We start from the raw sequence: 16,534 nt of genomic DNA, 5'->3' as shown, positions 1-16,534 counted from the left end.
AGTGTGGTCCTAGAGCCTGGGGGTTTTCAGAATTCAACCCCCGTGGATTTTGGGAGAGTGGTGGGGCGCAGACATAACCGGAAACTCCTCCGGCTGATTTATCTCTTTAAAGAGCCCCGCTGAGAGACGTAGGAACAGTCCCGGGGCCTTATGAAACAGTCGGGGTTCCAGGAAAGTCTCGTTTACTCTCGCCGTTGGAGAGCGGTCCTCCAAGATGTCACGATCCTAGGATTTTGCTATTGCTCGTAAACTGTAAAGACTGACATAGTGCTTTAGGAATCACAAAGCGCGTTCCTGTTGCATGAACCTCGCTACAACCAGTAAGGCAGGTTCTTTTTTTCCCATTAAAAAGAGAAGTAAATTTAGACCAGGAGAGATTAACTGTCCTGCTTAAGGTTATTTGGCCCAGAAGCAGATGAGCTCTGCCTTCACACCGGGTCTGATTCATTCCACAGCACCACGTCATGTTATGGCTGCTAATAATTTATTCCTTAAGTTACCTTAGAGGGTAAATAATGAGTTACGACTTGCAGACTTCCGCTTTAAAGAAGAAATGGTAATCATGGCTACGAATTACACAGCCTCATCTTAGTTTGCATTTTCTAGTTTTCTATTTTTCGCCTAAGTTCAAAAGCAATGCATGCTCATTGTAGTCAATTTGGAAGAAATTGGAAAGCACTAAAGTAGGATTTCCAGATAAAATTGGGGAGTCGAATTAAATTGGAATTTCAGCTACATAACGAATAATTGTTTTGCATTTTTATTTACTAAATCAGGCAACTTTACACTAAAGAAAAAGAAAGCTCGTCGGTACCACCACCAGCCGCAAATAATCCTCTTAATATTTTGGTGCATGCTTCTGTAACATATACCTAAAGGATTTAAATCGTATTGTACTCTTTTCTCACCTTCTTTTTCCACTTAATCTGTAGTTAACATTTTTTTCTGGTCAAATATCCTTAGCACAGTGCATTTCCGCACTCTATGTGCATAGGAATCCCCCTGGAGATCTTGTTTAAAATGCAGATTTTGATTCTGGAGGTCTGGGGTGGGTGCAAGATTCTGCATTTCTAACAAGCTCTTTCTTAGGTGATGTCAATGCTCCGAGTCAGTGGACCAACACTTCCAGTAGCAAGACCTTAGAGTCTGGACAACACCTGTTTACAATGGCCTCATAGTATTCTACCCTGAAATTCCAATCATCTCTTTACGCCCTATTATCGGCTACCTCAAGTGTGTGAGATCAATTAGGCAGCTTTGGAACAAGAACACAGGGGGTATCGTGAGAGGTCACGTAGACCCCCAAACATCAGGCACCCTTTACAGTCAGAACTGTGCTCCACACTTGTCTCAGGGGCGTTCCTCCTCCCATCGCCTAGTCGCCCGTCAGCGTCTCAGGACTCAATTTCCCTGCGTGCCTTGCCCACAAAGTCCGCCCCGCCGCTGCCGCCGCAAAATCCCGGAGTGGATTTTGGGAAGGGGCGCGCGAGCGGCGCACTGGGCATGCGTGAGCGCGTCCCGGGCCCGGCGGGTCTAGGGTTCAGGTAGGGCGCCGTGGCGCCGCCTGCGACCGGGAGCTCGGTCGCCGCACTTCGGGGGCTTCGGCTGCCCCTCCGATCCACGTAGGGCTCGAGCCCGTGCCTCCTTGTGAACAGCGTGCCTGGCTTCGCAGCACGGGCTCACCGGCTGACTGGGCTTCTCGCGCCGAGGCCGCCGCAGTGACCGCGCCCCCGGGCCGAGGATGTGAGGCGGACCGGGCGTCCCCACACCGGGCCCGGGCGCCGGGAGTGGGCGTCTGGGCCGCGCCGGGTGATGGCCCTGCTGCCGGTGCTCCTCGCCTCCTGGGGTCTGGGGCAGTGAGGGGGCCGGCGGGCGTGGGCCGAGTGGCCGCGGGCGCCATGGAGGGGGTGCTGTACAAGTGGACCAACTATTTGAGCGGTGAGTGGCCGCGCCGGGCCAGGGGCGCGCTGGGGGCCGGTCCTTTGTCTGTGCTGCGGGAGGGCGGTGTCTGGACTCGTCCGGGGCGGGGGTCACGGCCCTTTCCTGAGGCCAGCGTGGACCGGGAGTATTTCCCAAAGCAGTTCTCTCACGGGACCGTGTCACCCTGCTGGACGACACGGCCCTCTCTTGGGATTGGGTAAGAGCTGTGGCTGCCCTTTCGCTTCAAGGAAGGCTACAAAGACTGAGATTTGGGATGACTTGAAAGGCACGGTACTTGAAAGGCACGGTGCTCTCATGGCAGCGGGAGGAAAGCGCAGACGTCCCGCCGTAGGGTCCTCTGGGAATCTCTTGAATTTTGGCGAAGGAACCGGACTCCCTTGGCTCGCAGCTAGGTTGGAAGGTTTCAAAAGAATGCCAGCAGTAACCTGGAATTCCACAGGGGAAAGATCCTTTATCAAAGCCCTCAGTGCAAACATTTTCCCTTTGTCACCTTCTGAGTCATCTGCGTGCACACCAAGGTGTCAGAGTCCCAACTCCACAGTTTCAAAGCTCTGCACAAGGTTTTTATATTTTCTCGTTGAGCATTTCCTTTTGTTTTACAGACTCTGAAATTACCGTTAAATGAATGCAAATATTTGCAACTTTCTTGCCGTGCCTTACAGATTGGCTTTAAAATAGTACCCGCCCTTTTTGCTAGTTTGTGGAGGTAAAAGCTTCATATCTTGAGAAGGTTGTAACTATTCTACAGCTGTGAAAATTATTCAGAACGATCATTCTTTTCATGTATGCAACTAGTATTTTTAAAAAGCCTACTATATGTTGGAAACTGTGCCAGCCACTTTTTTGGAAGTAAACTTTTTATCACAGAAAATAGATTAGGTCTTTAAAATTTTAAAGGCAGTGTGTTTGAAAGCAGAAATGTTCCCATTATCCCTTAGAGTGGGTGAGAGACGTTTTCCTTTCTTTTGTGGGATAAGTTTTAAAAGGTTGTAGTATGGTAATGCGCCGGGTGTTTTAAGAATGGGTGTGTGTGGGAGGATCAGTTGGCATAGTAACTTCGAGGAGGTCACACACAGCACAGCCAAAGGTGCCCCTGTTGAGCGTACCCAGAATCTCTTCCCTTTGCCTAGTATAACTAGCAGTGAGTTCGCCTGTTTATTTTTTTCTGTAATCATTAGTAGAGACTAAATGAGAAGAGGTTTTTCTTGTTTGCTTCAAGGACCTTCCGTGATGTCCGCAATTAGATTAGATGACAGTAACTCAAAGCTAGGCTTTGGTTTGGTGGATGCCAGAGGCTGATCAGCACTGCTAACCTAAGGGGAAGAGGCTTGACCTGGCAGTTTTCCTCTTGAGGTCTCTTTAAGCTCTCAGATGCACATACTTGAGTAAAATTTAGGTGCTGGTCCTTCAATCCTTTCCATTCATTACACCTACTTTTTACCTTTTTTTCTTTCATCTTCGACACTCTTCTTTTTTTCCCATTCTTCCCCACCCCCAACTTTTTTTGTTGTTCTGTGGGGGGTTTTTTCCCCCCTCTTTTCCTTCTCCTTTCTATATGGAAAGTTACAGTAACTATTTCCTGGTAGTGAAATGCTTTTGCTGTTATTGTTGCTGACTGTCCTTGTGTATCCTTCAATAAAGCAGAACTCTCTAGAAGGATCTTTTGGAATCTTTGTCTTGTGATTCCTATCTGTTCTGTTGGAAAAGAGTCTACTTTTTTCTTCCCACAGTAAGAGAACTTAATGCTGTGAGTGGTGCTAGGGTGGAAACCCTGAAGAAGAGGGCACTGGAGCCATTGCCAAAGACAGCTTTACATGATGCTGCTTGTTCCCTTAACCCACGTGCCCCGTCCTTGTAGGCATACTGTTCATAGAAGCCCATCACGCCACTAGGTACTTTTCCAGATACACTTAGAATGATGGTTCGGCATATTCTCTCCTTTTAGGAGATAAATTTACTTGGGAAAGAAATGGTAATAGCCTAGGAGGATCACATGCATTCTTGTTTCCTCCGCTCTCCACTTCTCTACTTGGTCTTCCAAAATGAGCATGTTGTGTTAGTGACAAGTTACTTTTTCTTTTTCTGAAGCTTGTTTTAAAAAGTAACTTTTTTTTTCTTGTAGGTTTACACATGGTAACTTTAAAATACATATAATCCCAATCCAAGTTTTTGTTCATTCTGAATTTTTCTCCAAAGGTAGTATATAACCCATGCCTCTGTTTGTGTGGTTTGTGTATTTGTCATGCTGACAGCTTGATATGGGATGCCTTGTGTCAAATTTGAGTGAAGTTAGGAAATCAGTTTATCACTTGGTCTTTTGAATCCTTAGGGGATGTTGTTAATTTCATTCAACATCTACTGTGCTAGGCACAGGGGAAGGAATGTTGAACAAAGCCAGTGCCCTTCTTGAGCCTACAGTCTGGTGGGGGAAGAAAGATATTTATTGGATAAGTTGTTAGAACCATGTTTCATTGTGTGTGATTGGTTGAGGAGGAGGGAGGGCAAAGAGGCTAGTGCAGGTTGTTAGAGAAAGCTTCTTTGAGGAAAAGTTTAAGCAGAGTCTGAAGGATAAATCAAGCTGTTAATAGTTTGGTGGAGAGGCCAAGGCAGAGGTGTAGTTAGAGGAAGTAAAGAACTTTTCAGGCACAGGGAATGCCAGTGTCAAGGCCCCAAAGCAGAAGAGAGACGTGTGAGTTTGAGGAAAGGAAGGAGGACCCGTCTGGCTGAGAGCTGAGGAGAGTGAGGCTCCAGCAAAGATGCAGGGGTGTGCAGCAGGCCAGATATTTCAGGGCCTCATAGGCTGGTTTAAACACTGTGATGTGATTGTGTGTGTGCATGTGGGGGTACGTACATGCATTTATCTATGAAAGAAAGAGAAGTGATGAGATTGTTTAAAAGCTTACTCTGGCTTTAGTGTAGCATAGAATGTTTTCTGGTTACATCTTTGTATCCTGCTGCATTTATTGTACTTCACTAAATACTACGTATTATTATTTTGTGAGCTTCTTTTGCCTCTTGAATTTTAAATTGATAGGTATTCATTACTGAAAGTTAGAACTCATCAAGCCCTGATAATAGCATCTGAGGTTTACATGAGTGTATTTCTAGAATGCAGAAAGAGAAAAGAAGTCTCTTTCTTTAAATGCTAAGCGTATTCAGGTATTCTATCCTCCTTCAATGAAATATTAAAAAAAAAAAAAGTTTACGTGTATTTTCTTTTACAGTCTGGTGCCATCCTGCCTTTTGGACATTCCGGGATTTAGTGCCAGTACCTTTCTTCAGATGTTAGAAGGTTAAACTTGGGATGAAAAGAGAGTGAATTAAAAACATGTTACAGATTCCCACATTGTATGAGATATGCTTCTGAAGAAGCACTGTGTTTGTTAATTTGTGTCTTTCAAGACCTAAAAGTTAGTCAAGGAGTATCATACATGCAGGGCTACACATTAATGCTCTAGAACACTGGTTGAGGAGTCAAAGAGACCTGAAGCCTGGCAAACAGCCCTGTTACTGCCAACTGCAGGGTCACTTTAGCATTCTGAGCCTTAGTGTCTTCCTCCATGAAAATAATGGGGTTTACCAGTTTATAATTATAAGAACAGTTAAAAATGTATTAGTACTTACAATGTGCCAAGCACTTTTCTAAACATTTTACATGGATTAACTCAGTCTTTGCAGCAATTTCAAAAAACAGTTGCCTTTATTATGCCCATTTTCCAGATGAAGACACTGAGGTATAGAGACATGGATTTGCTGAAGGTCACACAGCCACTTATTAAGTGGCTTCAGAGTCAGTGCTTCATTAGACAATACTTTTAAAGGTCCTTCTTGCTTGATCATTATGTAATTCTAGCTGATTCATAATATACCTATATTTAAAGTATGTTTGACCTAGAATAGCAGACTCTATTTCGGGAGTGGGAAGTGGAGAGGAATTCAGGAGTGAAGAAAGCTTTGACGCCCAATGTTGTGCATATGTTTTGCCACAAGGAAATTTCCTAACCTGTACTTTCTACTTTGTAGTTTTAGGTCCTTTTCCTGCCCACTCAGCTGATAGGAGGGCTGCTGTGGTGAACTCTAGCCAGCCGCAGGCTGCTTGTACCTCTCCAGCAGGTTAAGGCTCAGGCACATTGCATTACTGCATTCTGAAAATAACAAAAGCCTGCATCATACTGGCCAGGTGGTTTTCATTAAGGATGTGCTATAATTTTGTTTCCCCTCAGGTGGAGGAAGGTGACTCTTGCCCTATATACTAGTGCTGTGTAAACAGTACCAGGAAGACATCTGGAATATGAGGATTCTTGGTTTCTCAACCACTGGTCAACCCTTTTTGTTGTTAACATTTTAACATCTTTATGGAGTTAATTCATAAACCATAAAATTCATCCATTTAAAATGTACAAGTCAGTGATTTTAGTATATATAAAAAGTGTAACTATTACCGTGATCAATTTTAGAACATTTTCATTATCCCAGAAAGAAACCCGTACCCATTAGCAGTCACTCCTACACCTGCCCTTCGCTGTTGGCAATCACGAATCTGTCTGCACAGATTTGCCTCTTCTAGGCAGTTTATATAATTGGAATTATATAATATGTGGTCTTTTGTGGCTAGCTTCTTTTCCATAGCATAATGTTTTTTTTGGATAGCATGTATCAGAACTTCATTCCTTTTTATTACCAAATAATATTTCATTGTATGTGTATACCATGTTTTATTTATCCATTCTCAGTTGAAGAACATTTGGATTGGGCTGTTCTTTTTGTTTTTGTTTTTCTTAATTATTATGAAATAACACTGCTGTGAACAGTCATGTACAAGTTTTTGTATAGACATGATTTCATTTCTCTTGGATATCTATAATACCTAGGAGTGGAATTACTGGAGTCATATGATAACTATTTAATAATTTGGGAGACTACCAAATAGTTTTCCGTAGTGACTACAGCATTTTACATTCTCATCAATAATCAAAGAAGTTTCCGTCTTCACATTCTCATCAACCTCATTATCGTCTTAGTATAGCTATCCTAGTGGATGTGAAATGGTGTCTCATGGTTTTGATTTATATTTCTCTGACTTGATGTTGATTATCTTTTTATATGCTGATTATCCATTTGTATATCTGATTTGGAAAAATGTCTGCATTTTTTGCCCATTTGTTTGGGTTATTTTTTCATTATAGAGTTGTAAGAGTTTTTTCTTTTTCGGAGATAGAGTCTTACTCTGTCACCTAGGCTGGAGTGTAGTGGTGCAATCTCTGCTCACTGCAACCTCCGCCTCCTGAGTTTAAGCGATTCTCCTGCCTCAGCCTCCCAAGTAGCTGGGATTACAGGTGCCTGCCACCGTGCCTGGCTAATTTTTGAATTTTTAGTAGAGACGGAGTTTCACCATGTTGGCCAGGCTGGTCTCGAACTCCTGACCTCAGATGATCCGCCTGCCTCAGCCTCCCAAAATGCTAGGATTACAGGTGTGAGCCACTGCACCCGGCCAAGAATTCTTTATTCTGAATATAAGTTCCTTGTTAGATAGATGATTTGCAAATATAGGTGACCCATGAACAATGCAGGAGTTGGAGTATCAACCCCCACAGTCAAAAAATCTGCATGTAACTTTCGACTCCCCCAAAATCTTAACCAGTAGCCTGCGAATAACCAAAAGCCTTATGACAAAAAGCCTTATGAATAACTTTAACAATTAACACGTATGTTATATGTCATATGTATTGTATACTGCATTCCTACAATAAAGTAAGCCAAAGAAAGGGTTATGAAGAAAATTATAAGGAAGAGAAATACATTTACTATTCATAAAATGGAAGTGGATCATCGTAAAGGTCTTCATTCTTGCTGTCTTCACGTTGAGGAGGAAGAGGAAGAGGAAGAGGAGGGGTTCGTTTTGCTATGTCAGGGTAGCAGAAGTGGAAGAAAATCCGCATGTGCACCCTTGAAATTCAAACCCATGGTATTCAAGGATCAACTGTATTTTCTTTTCTGTAGGTTGTCTTTTTCATTTTCCTCCTGGTATCATGTGCAACACAAAAGTTTTAAATTTTGATGTAGTCTAATTTATCAGTTTTTTCTTTTATTGTTTGTTTTTGGTGTTACATTGTCTTAGGAAACCGTTGCCAAACCCAAGGTCATGAAGATTTACTCTTAAGGTTTTAAAAATAGTTTTTAGCTCTTACATTTAATTCTCATCCATTTCGCATTAATTTTTGTGTACGATATGACGTAAGGGTACAACTTTTTTTTTTTTTTTACCTGGATATTCAATGCTCAACTCTTTACCATGTAATTTATGGTTTTAGTGATAAAGTCACAAGCCAGCATTGCACCAATGCTTAAGTGTAAAAGGTTGGAGTCAGAGAGCCGTGAGTTTGAACCTTTGCTCCACTACTTAGTAGTGCTAATACCTTGAGCAAGTTACTTAATCTTCCTGAATCTCAGTTTTAAAATGACAGCAATAATAATAGCCGTACCTAGGTTTATTAAGAATATGCTGTGGATATTTAGCTTAATGTTAGTAGTTTCTGGATCGTGCCCGTTAGTGTCAGACACTCTGCAGACATGCTCCACTGTGTACCAGGCAGGTTCATAGTTCACTTTAAGGGTAGGTTAATTAGATTGCTGTTTTGATTAATGATGCCCAGAAAATTTAGTCTCTGTGTATTCAGCCTTCTATTTGCAAATTGTGGTTCCTCGTGGATTCTTATATAATTATTGGCCATTGCTGTCTCTTCCATTGTGAAGTGTCTGTTCAAATCTTTAACCCATTTTTAAAAGTTAATTGTTTTTATTACTGAGTTGTGAGAGCTCTTTATATATTCTTATTTATTTATTTCGAGACAGAGTTTCGCTCTGTCACCCAGGTTGGAGTGCAGTGGCGCAATCTCGGCTCACTGCAGCCTTCACCTCCCGGGTTCAAGCAATTCTCTGCCTCAGCCTCCCAAGTAGCTGGGATTACAGGTGCCTGCCACCATGTCCGGCTAATTTTTTTTTTTGTTTTTTGTATTTTTAGTAGAGATGAGGTTTCACTATGTTGGCCAGGCTGGTCTTGAACTCCTGACCTCATGATCCACTCTTCTTGGCCTCCCAAAGTGCTGGAATCCCAGGCGTGAGCCACCTCACCCAGCTATATATTCTTAATTAAAAGTCCATTGTAGACCGGGCGTGGTGGCTCACACCTGTAATGGTGTGGGAAGCTGAGGTGGGCAGATCGCTTGAGGCTAGGAGTTTGAGACCAGCCTGGCCAACATGGTGAAGCCCAGTCTGTAATAAAAATACAAAAATTAGCTGGGCGTGGTGGCACACGCGTGTAATCCCAGCTACTTGGGAGGCTGAGGCAGCAGAATTGTTTGAACCCAGGAGGTGGAGGTTGCAGTGAGCTAAGAGGTTGCAGTGAGCCAAGATCACACCTGTGTTCCAGCCTGGGCAACAGAACGAGACTCTGTTGCAGATAGATAGATAGACAGACAGACAGACAGACAGACAGATAGATAGAGTGAGACTCTGTCTCAGATGGATAGATGGGTGACAGAGCAAGACTGTCGCAAATAGATAGTGTAAGACTGTCTCAGGTAGATAGGATAGGATAGTATAGGATAGGATGAGATAGATTAGATAGATAGATAGATAGATAGATAGATAGATAGATAGATAGATATAAGAGAAATAATGCCCAGAGGAATTAAGTAGTGTCCTCAAGATGACATACCTGGATGTTATGAGTCTGAACTTAAACCATGGTTTCCTCACTCCATTGTCTTGAGTTAAGGTGCTGGTAAGACATATGAGAAGCAGTGTGCAGAACAAATAAATATTTAGTTTGGTAGCTCAAAGCACACAGGAGAGGTGACTTACATCTTCTAGCAGAAGGTTTTAAAGATAATTTGATATAATGTATTGTATTTATAGTTAGTCTTCTCACCATCTACATGGTAGACTCTCAACTAATCTGTCGCTCCTTGAAGCTGGGATCTTTTCTCAATCTCCAAACCTGACAAATTATAACTGCTCAGAAAATGCTTTGTGAATTAATTAATGGTAAATTAAGAAGCCTATAATTTAGCTAATGCTTGGTTAACTGTTACAATGAGGAGTGTTTCTTCTTTCTTCCGTCCTGCCCGGCTACAACAGAACTCTTACTGACTGACCTGGCAGAGGAACCCAAGGCTTTGCTGTCCACATCCCTGTCTGGAACTCCCCTAGAGAAGCTGAGGTTGGGGAGGGCTCTAATGGGATGAGGTATGGCTGAGCGCTCAGGTTGGACATTAGAAAACACCAAGGCTATGGAGGTCAGGGGTAGTAAATGAATAGCTCTGCTTTGCTTCAATTTAAAATGGTAGATTATTTCACTATTAACATCTCTATATAGCATACGTAATATATGATATCATAATATACATGGGTTATGAACATAGAAACCATAATTTTTAATGAATAAATTGTCTTGACTCAACATTTCAGATTGTCAATCCTATCAAGACATTAATTTCACTTTTTTTCTTGGCATTAGTTACTTTCTCTTTTTTTATTAAAAAAAATTTGTTTGGAAACAGGGTCTCGCTATGTTGCCCAAGCTGGTCTTGAACTCCTGGCCTCAACTGATCCTTCTGCCCCATGAGCCACCATACCTGGCAGTTACTATCTCTTGAATCAGATTCTGGGAAAGATGGGAGTTTTCTGTTACTTTGTGTTAGGATAGGTTTTGAAAGCTGAGAGAGACTTCTAGGCATCATCTAAACTCCAGCTGAAATTTTGTAGAAAAGGAAACTAAAGCTGAAAGAAGTTAAGGGACTTAACCTTTTATTTCTCCCATTCTGTTCCCCCTTTATTATGGTCACTAATTTTTCCTCTTATTGTTAACGAAAAAGTACCTTTTGTTCACTTTTTTTCTTTACTTTTGGCTAACTTTTCTAGAAAGAGTTTAAATAGTCCGTTTTCTTTTTTTTTTTTTTCTGCATTTCTACACAACAGTAGTTCTTACGGATTTTTTTTTTTTTTTTTTAATCTTCAACTTTAAGTTCAAGGGTACATGTGCAGGTTTGTTACATAGATAAATGTGTGCCATGGTGGTTTGCTGTACAGATCATCCCATCACCTAGTTATTAAGCCCAGCATTCATTAATTTTTCCTGATCCTCTCCCTCTCCCAACCCCCTCTTAAGGATTTTTAAAATTCACAATATGTTAATTTTTTAATTGTTTTTCCTGTTAAACAGTAAGATTATGAACTTCTGCTTTCCCAGAACACCTTAATTTTTAAGGCAAAAGTTCTGAAGGAACTGTGGTAGACTTAAAGGCAGAATGATACACTCTAGCATGAGGCTAACTAGTAGGCATTCTACTAGTTGTTTATTTAAGAGTCGTTATTGGGCCAAGATGTAATAAGCCCATTGTAATTATTACAATGAAAAACTGAACAAAATACAACAATAGAATATTGCATTTTTTTCACATGCACATGGAACATTCACCAAGATAGACCATATTCTGAGCTATAATAGTAAACCTTGCCAAAACTTGTCAAAAGAATGTTCTGTGTCTTTAATAGAAGTAAATTACAGACCGGGCGCGGTGGCTCAAGCCTGTAATCCCAGCACTTTGGGAGGCCGAGACGGGCGGATCACGTGGTCAGGAGATCGAGACCATCCTGGCTAACACGGTGAAACCCCATCTCTACTAAAAATACAAAAAAATTAGCCGGGCGTAGTGGCGGGCGCCTGTAGTCCCAGCTACTCGGCAGGCTGAGGCAGGAGAATGGTGTGAACCCGGGAGGCGGAGCTTGCAGTGAGCCGAGATCGCGCCACTGCAGTCCAACCTGGGCATCTGAGCAAGACTCCATCTCAAAAAAAAAAAAAAAAAAAAAAAAAAGAAAAGAAGTAAACTACAAATTAATAACAGATGTAGAGAATCCTCTGAAATATTAGGAAATTAAACAGTACACTTCAAAGTAGCCTGTGGGTCAAAGAGAAGGTCTCCAAGAAAATTGCGAAATATTTTGAACTTAAAATGAAAGCACAACAGTGGTTGGCCAAGGGTAAAGGGAGAGGGGAAGGCTTGATCACAAAGGAGTAATACAAGGGAATTTTGGGAACAATTTTGGTAGAATGGAATTTTCTGTATCTTGATTATTGCGGTGGTTATTAAAGGACTATGCATTTATCAAAACTCAGAATTGTTCGCCAAATAATGAATTTTATTTTATGTAATTCTTAAAACTTTTAAGTGTCTATTTAATGGAGTACAGTTTTTCATAGTGATGTGTTTGGATGAGGCACTTGTCACAAGGCTGCTGCCAGAAAAATGAAGCGAAGCTACAGTACTTTCTAGTCAGAAGTGGGTATGACTCATAAGTAATTACTTTTGGTTTGGATCTTTAAGGGAATAGGAACATCTCCATTTAGAAATTTTGACTTAAAAACGGTGGTTGCTGTTGGGAAATTAAAAAAAAGAAATTTTAGTGTAAAGTTAACATGAGGTATGCCAGTTTAAATCCAAATGTAAATGCATTTTTTGAAGAAAATTATGCTCATTGAAAACGTATTGTTCAACATTAATTGAACTGAAAAGCCTTTTGGCTAAGATTTTTTAAAAGTAAATTTTACACAGTTGTTTGTCCATTAAGTATAGAAAGGCACTGCACTATGTGAGAAAAGAATAAGCTGGTACCAGTTTTGGAATAGTGATTTTTAAATCTTTAATTTCTTTGAACAATGTTTTGTAGTTTTCAGTGTTTTACACTTTTTTTAAAAAATTTATTGTTGGTCAGCTGTGGTCCTCACGCCTGTAATCCCAGCACTTTGGGAGGCCAAGGTGGGTGGATCACCTGAGGTCAGGAGTTTGAGACCAGCCTAGCCAATATGGTGAAAGCCCGTCTCTACTCAGAATACAAAAATTAGCCGAGTGTGGTGGCGGACACCTGTAATCCCAGCTACTCGGGAGGCTAAGGCAGGAGAATTGCTTGAACTCGGGAGGCGGAGGTGGCAGTGAGCCCAGGTCACACCATTGTACTCCAGCCTGGGCAACAAGAGTGAAACTCTGTCTCAAAGTAAACTAAAATAAAATAAGATTTTTTTCTTAAGTAGTTTGTTCTTTTTGATGTTATTGTAAATGGATTTGTTTTCTAACTTTCATTTTCAGATTGTTCATTGCAACTGTACAGAGATACAATTTTAATTGTATGTTAGTTTTATATCCTATCTCCTTGCTGAACTTATTTATTCTAGTAGTTTTTTTTACTGGCTTCCTTGCATTTTGTTTTTGTTTAAATATATAAGAGCCCGTCTGTGATTAGAGCTGGGTTTTCTTCTTCCTTTCCAATCTAGATGTCTTTTATTTCACTTATTGACTAATTGCCCTGGCTAAAAGCTTTAGTACAATGTTGACTAAAAGTGGTAAAAACAAACATCCTTGTCTTGTTTCCAATCTTTGAGGGGAAGCATCCTGTTTTTCACCTTATACACATTAACTATGGGTTTTTTGTAGATGTCTTTATCAGGTTGAAGTTCTCTTCTAAGTTTGTTAGGTATTTTTATTATGAAAGGGTGTTAGATTTTTGTCAAGTGCTTTTTGTACGTTTTGTGAGATGATCATGTGATAGTTTATAGAGCTTTTGTGTTTGCAGAAAGACCCAGTTCATGCAGGCTTAAAGTAAAAAGGGATGTTTATTGGTTCATTTAATAGAAAAGTCTAGGGGGTGTCTTACCTTCAGAAATGATGTGGGCTGATCAGGGGGTTCAAACAATGTCATCCAGATTTTCTTCCTTCTCCTTCTGTCCCTTAAATCCTTCCAGTCCCATTCCCTTTGTGTGTGAATCATGTTTAGGTCCTGTGTGATGGCAAACTGCTGCAGGCAGCTGCAGGCTAACTTTCTTAAGACCAGAGAGAAAAGAAATAGTCCTCATTTCTTTATGCCTTTGCCCAGTCCCAGCAAAAGTCCCAGAATTGTCTCCATTTGGGCCACTTGCCCATTCTGGATATCATTGAGGATAGGGGATGTGAAGCTTCATTTAGGCCTAAATCACATACCTACCCTGGAGCTGGTCACCCCCACCCAAACCCCATGGATGGAGTGTGGAGAAGGGAGTTTTCATCAGTGGAAAAGTACTAGGTAGATGCTGGATTGCCAAAAATTAAATGTCAAGTATACTTTCTGTAGTGAAACAATCCAGGATAACACAAAGTGTATGAAATTGGTATTTAAATACTCTTTTTTAACCCCCTACCCCATCCCTGGCAATGATAGCTAATATGAGCTAAAACTCTCCCCTGCTCATTGAAGTTTCATGTGTAATCCTTCCAAGGAGGGAATTTGGGTGATACCACATTGCATCTCTAATAGAGGATGGCATAAAAGAGGGTGTAGATTGGATAGGAAGACAGTCTAGTGGTCATCTAAGGGAGCAGGGAGTAGTTCAGACCAACAGTTTTCATCTGCCCTTTAGTTCCCTTGACTGATCATTTCTGAGATAACTGCAGATTAATTTAAAATAGAAACTGGATTAATGGTCTCTTTTTCATCCATGCCTGTTTTCTCTACGATTCATCATTCCTGGGCTGTATCCCAGTTTCCCAGCAGTGGACATTATGAAAGAGCAGTATGTCCTGGTGCTAATCTGAACTCTCTCCATCACTCTGCATTTAAATTTTGTCTAATAGGAATGAGATTTCTCTGGTCTCTTAATGTGCCTTTTGAAACTGCAAGAATTTTGTGCTTATAAGAAAAGTTTTTCTTGGTCACAGTTTGTGTAGTTACAAAGGACAGAATAAAATTGCCATATATTGAACATCCCTTGTATAATTATAACCTCTCCTAGATAAATACAGAACCTGTTATAAGGAAGGTAATGTTTCAGTTGCCATTATAATTTACCAGCTACCTTTTTTTTTTTTTTTTTTTTTTTTTTTTGAGACAACATCTCACTCTGTCACCCAGGCTGGAGTGCAGTGGCATGATCATAACTTACTGTAGTCTCGAACTCTAGGCTCAGGCAGTCCTGTATCAGGTGTATCACCTTGCCCAGCTAATTTTTAAAATTTTTTGTGGAGACAGGATCTCACTATGTTGACTGGGCTGGTTTTGAATTCCCAGCCTCAAGCAATCCTCCTGCCTCAGTCTCCTAAAGTGCTGGGATTACAGGAGTGAACCACAGAACCCAGCCTTCAAGCTGCTTTCAGAATTTACTGCAGCTGTGCTTTGGGTGGGGTTGAGAGCTGCTCTTCAACATTTTTCAAATTCTTGTAAGATAAAACTAGTTTCATACATTTTTTTCAATTTTAAGACACTTTTTTTTCACATTTCTTTTTTTTAAAATTATTATACTTTAAGTTCTAGGGTACATGTGCATAACGTGCAGGTTTGTTACATATGTATACATGTGCCATGTTGGTGTGCTGCACCCATCAACTTGTCAGCACCCATGTAAAAAACTCGTCATTTACATCAGTTATAACTCCAAATGCCATCCTTTCCCCCTCCCCCCTCCCCATAATAGGCCCCGGTGTGTGATGTTCCCCTTCCCATGTCCAAGTGATCTCATTGTTCAAGTCCCACCTATGAGTGAGAACATGCAGTGTTTGGTTTAATGTTTTTGTGGAAGTTTGCTGAGAATGATGGTTTCCACCTGCACCCATGTCCCTACAAAGGACACGAACTCATCCTTTTTTATGGCTGCATAGTATTCCATGGTGTATATGTGCCACATTTTCTTAATCCAGTCTGTCACTGATGGACATTTGGGTTGATTCCAAGTCTTTGCTATTGTGAATAATGCTGCAATAAACATACGTGTGCATGTGTCTTTATAGCAGCATGATTTATAATCCTTTGGGTATATACCCAGTAATGCGATGACTGGGTCATATGGTATTTCTAGTTCTAGATCCTTGAGAAATCGCCATACTGTTTTCCACAATGGTTGAACTAGTTTACAATCCCACCAACAGTGTAAAAGTGTTCCTGTTTCTCCACATCCTCTCCAGCACCTGTTGTTTCCTGACTTTTTAATGATGGCCATTCTCACTGGTGTGAGATGGTATCTCATTGTGGTTTTGATTTGCATTTCTCTGATGGCCAGTGATGATGAGCATTTTTTCATGTATCTGTTGGCTGTATGAATGTCTTCTTTTGACAAGTGTCTGTTCATATCCTTTGCCCACTTTTTGATGGGGTTGTTTGGTTTTTTCTTGTAAATTTATTTGAGTTTTTTGTAGATTCTGGATATTAGCCCTTGGTCAGATGAGTAGATTGCAAAAATTTTCTCCCATTCTGTAGGTTGCCTGTTGACTCTGATGGTAGTTTCTTTTGCTGTGCAGAAGCTCTTTAGTTTAATGAGATCCCATTTGTCAATTTTGGCTTTTGTTGCCATTGCTTTTGGTGTTTTAGACATGAAGTCCTTGCCCATACCTATGTCCTGAATGGTATTACCTAGGTTTTCTTCTAGGGTTTTTATGGTATTAGGTCTAACATTTAAGTCTCTAATCCAACTTGAGTTAATTTTTGTGTAAGGAGTAAGGAAAGGATCCAGTTTCAGCTTTCTGCTTATGGCTAGCCAATTTTCCCAGCACCATTTATTAAATAGGGAATCCTT

The 16,534-nt window shown here is 40.9% G+C and overlaps 1 protein-coding gene across 4 annotated transcripts in view; it reads left to right on the top strand.

The window, feature by feature from the left end:
* The first annotated feature begins 1,499 nt into the window (after positions 1 to 1,499).
* The window catches only part of PLEKHA8 (pleckstrin homology domain containing A8), an 87,603-nt gene continuing 72,568 nt past the window's right edge, over positions 1,500 to 16,534 (top strand). For 3 of the 4 annotated variants that reach the window (XM_007981729.3, XM_007981728.3, XM_007981731.3), the window contains exon 1: positions 1,501 to 1,938. In XM_007981729.3, coding sequence (XP_007979920.1) covers positions 1,899 to 1,938 — 40 coding nt within the window. In that variant the 5' untranslated portion in view covers positions 1,501 to 1,898. Of the gene's footprint in view, positions 1,939 to 16,534 lie in introns of all 4 variants that reach the window. The other variant, XM_007981730.3, reaches the window with a different exon arrangement.

Source organism: Chlorocebus sabaeus, chromosome 21, assembly GCF_047675955.1.
Source record: "Chlorocebus sabaeus isolate Y175 chromosome 21, mChlSab1.0.hap1, whole genome shotgun sequence".
Lineage (NCBI taxonomy): Eukaryota > Metazoa > Chordata > Mammalia > Primates > Cercopithecidae > Chlorocebus > Chlorocebus sabaeus.
Note: the sequence above shows the minus strand (reverse complement) of the source record. Positions and strands in the feature narration are given on the sequence as shown.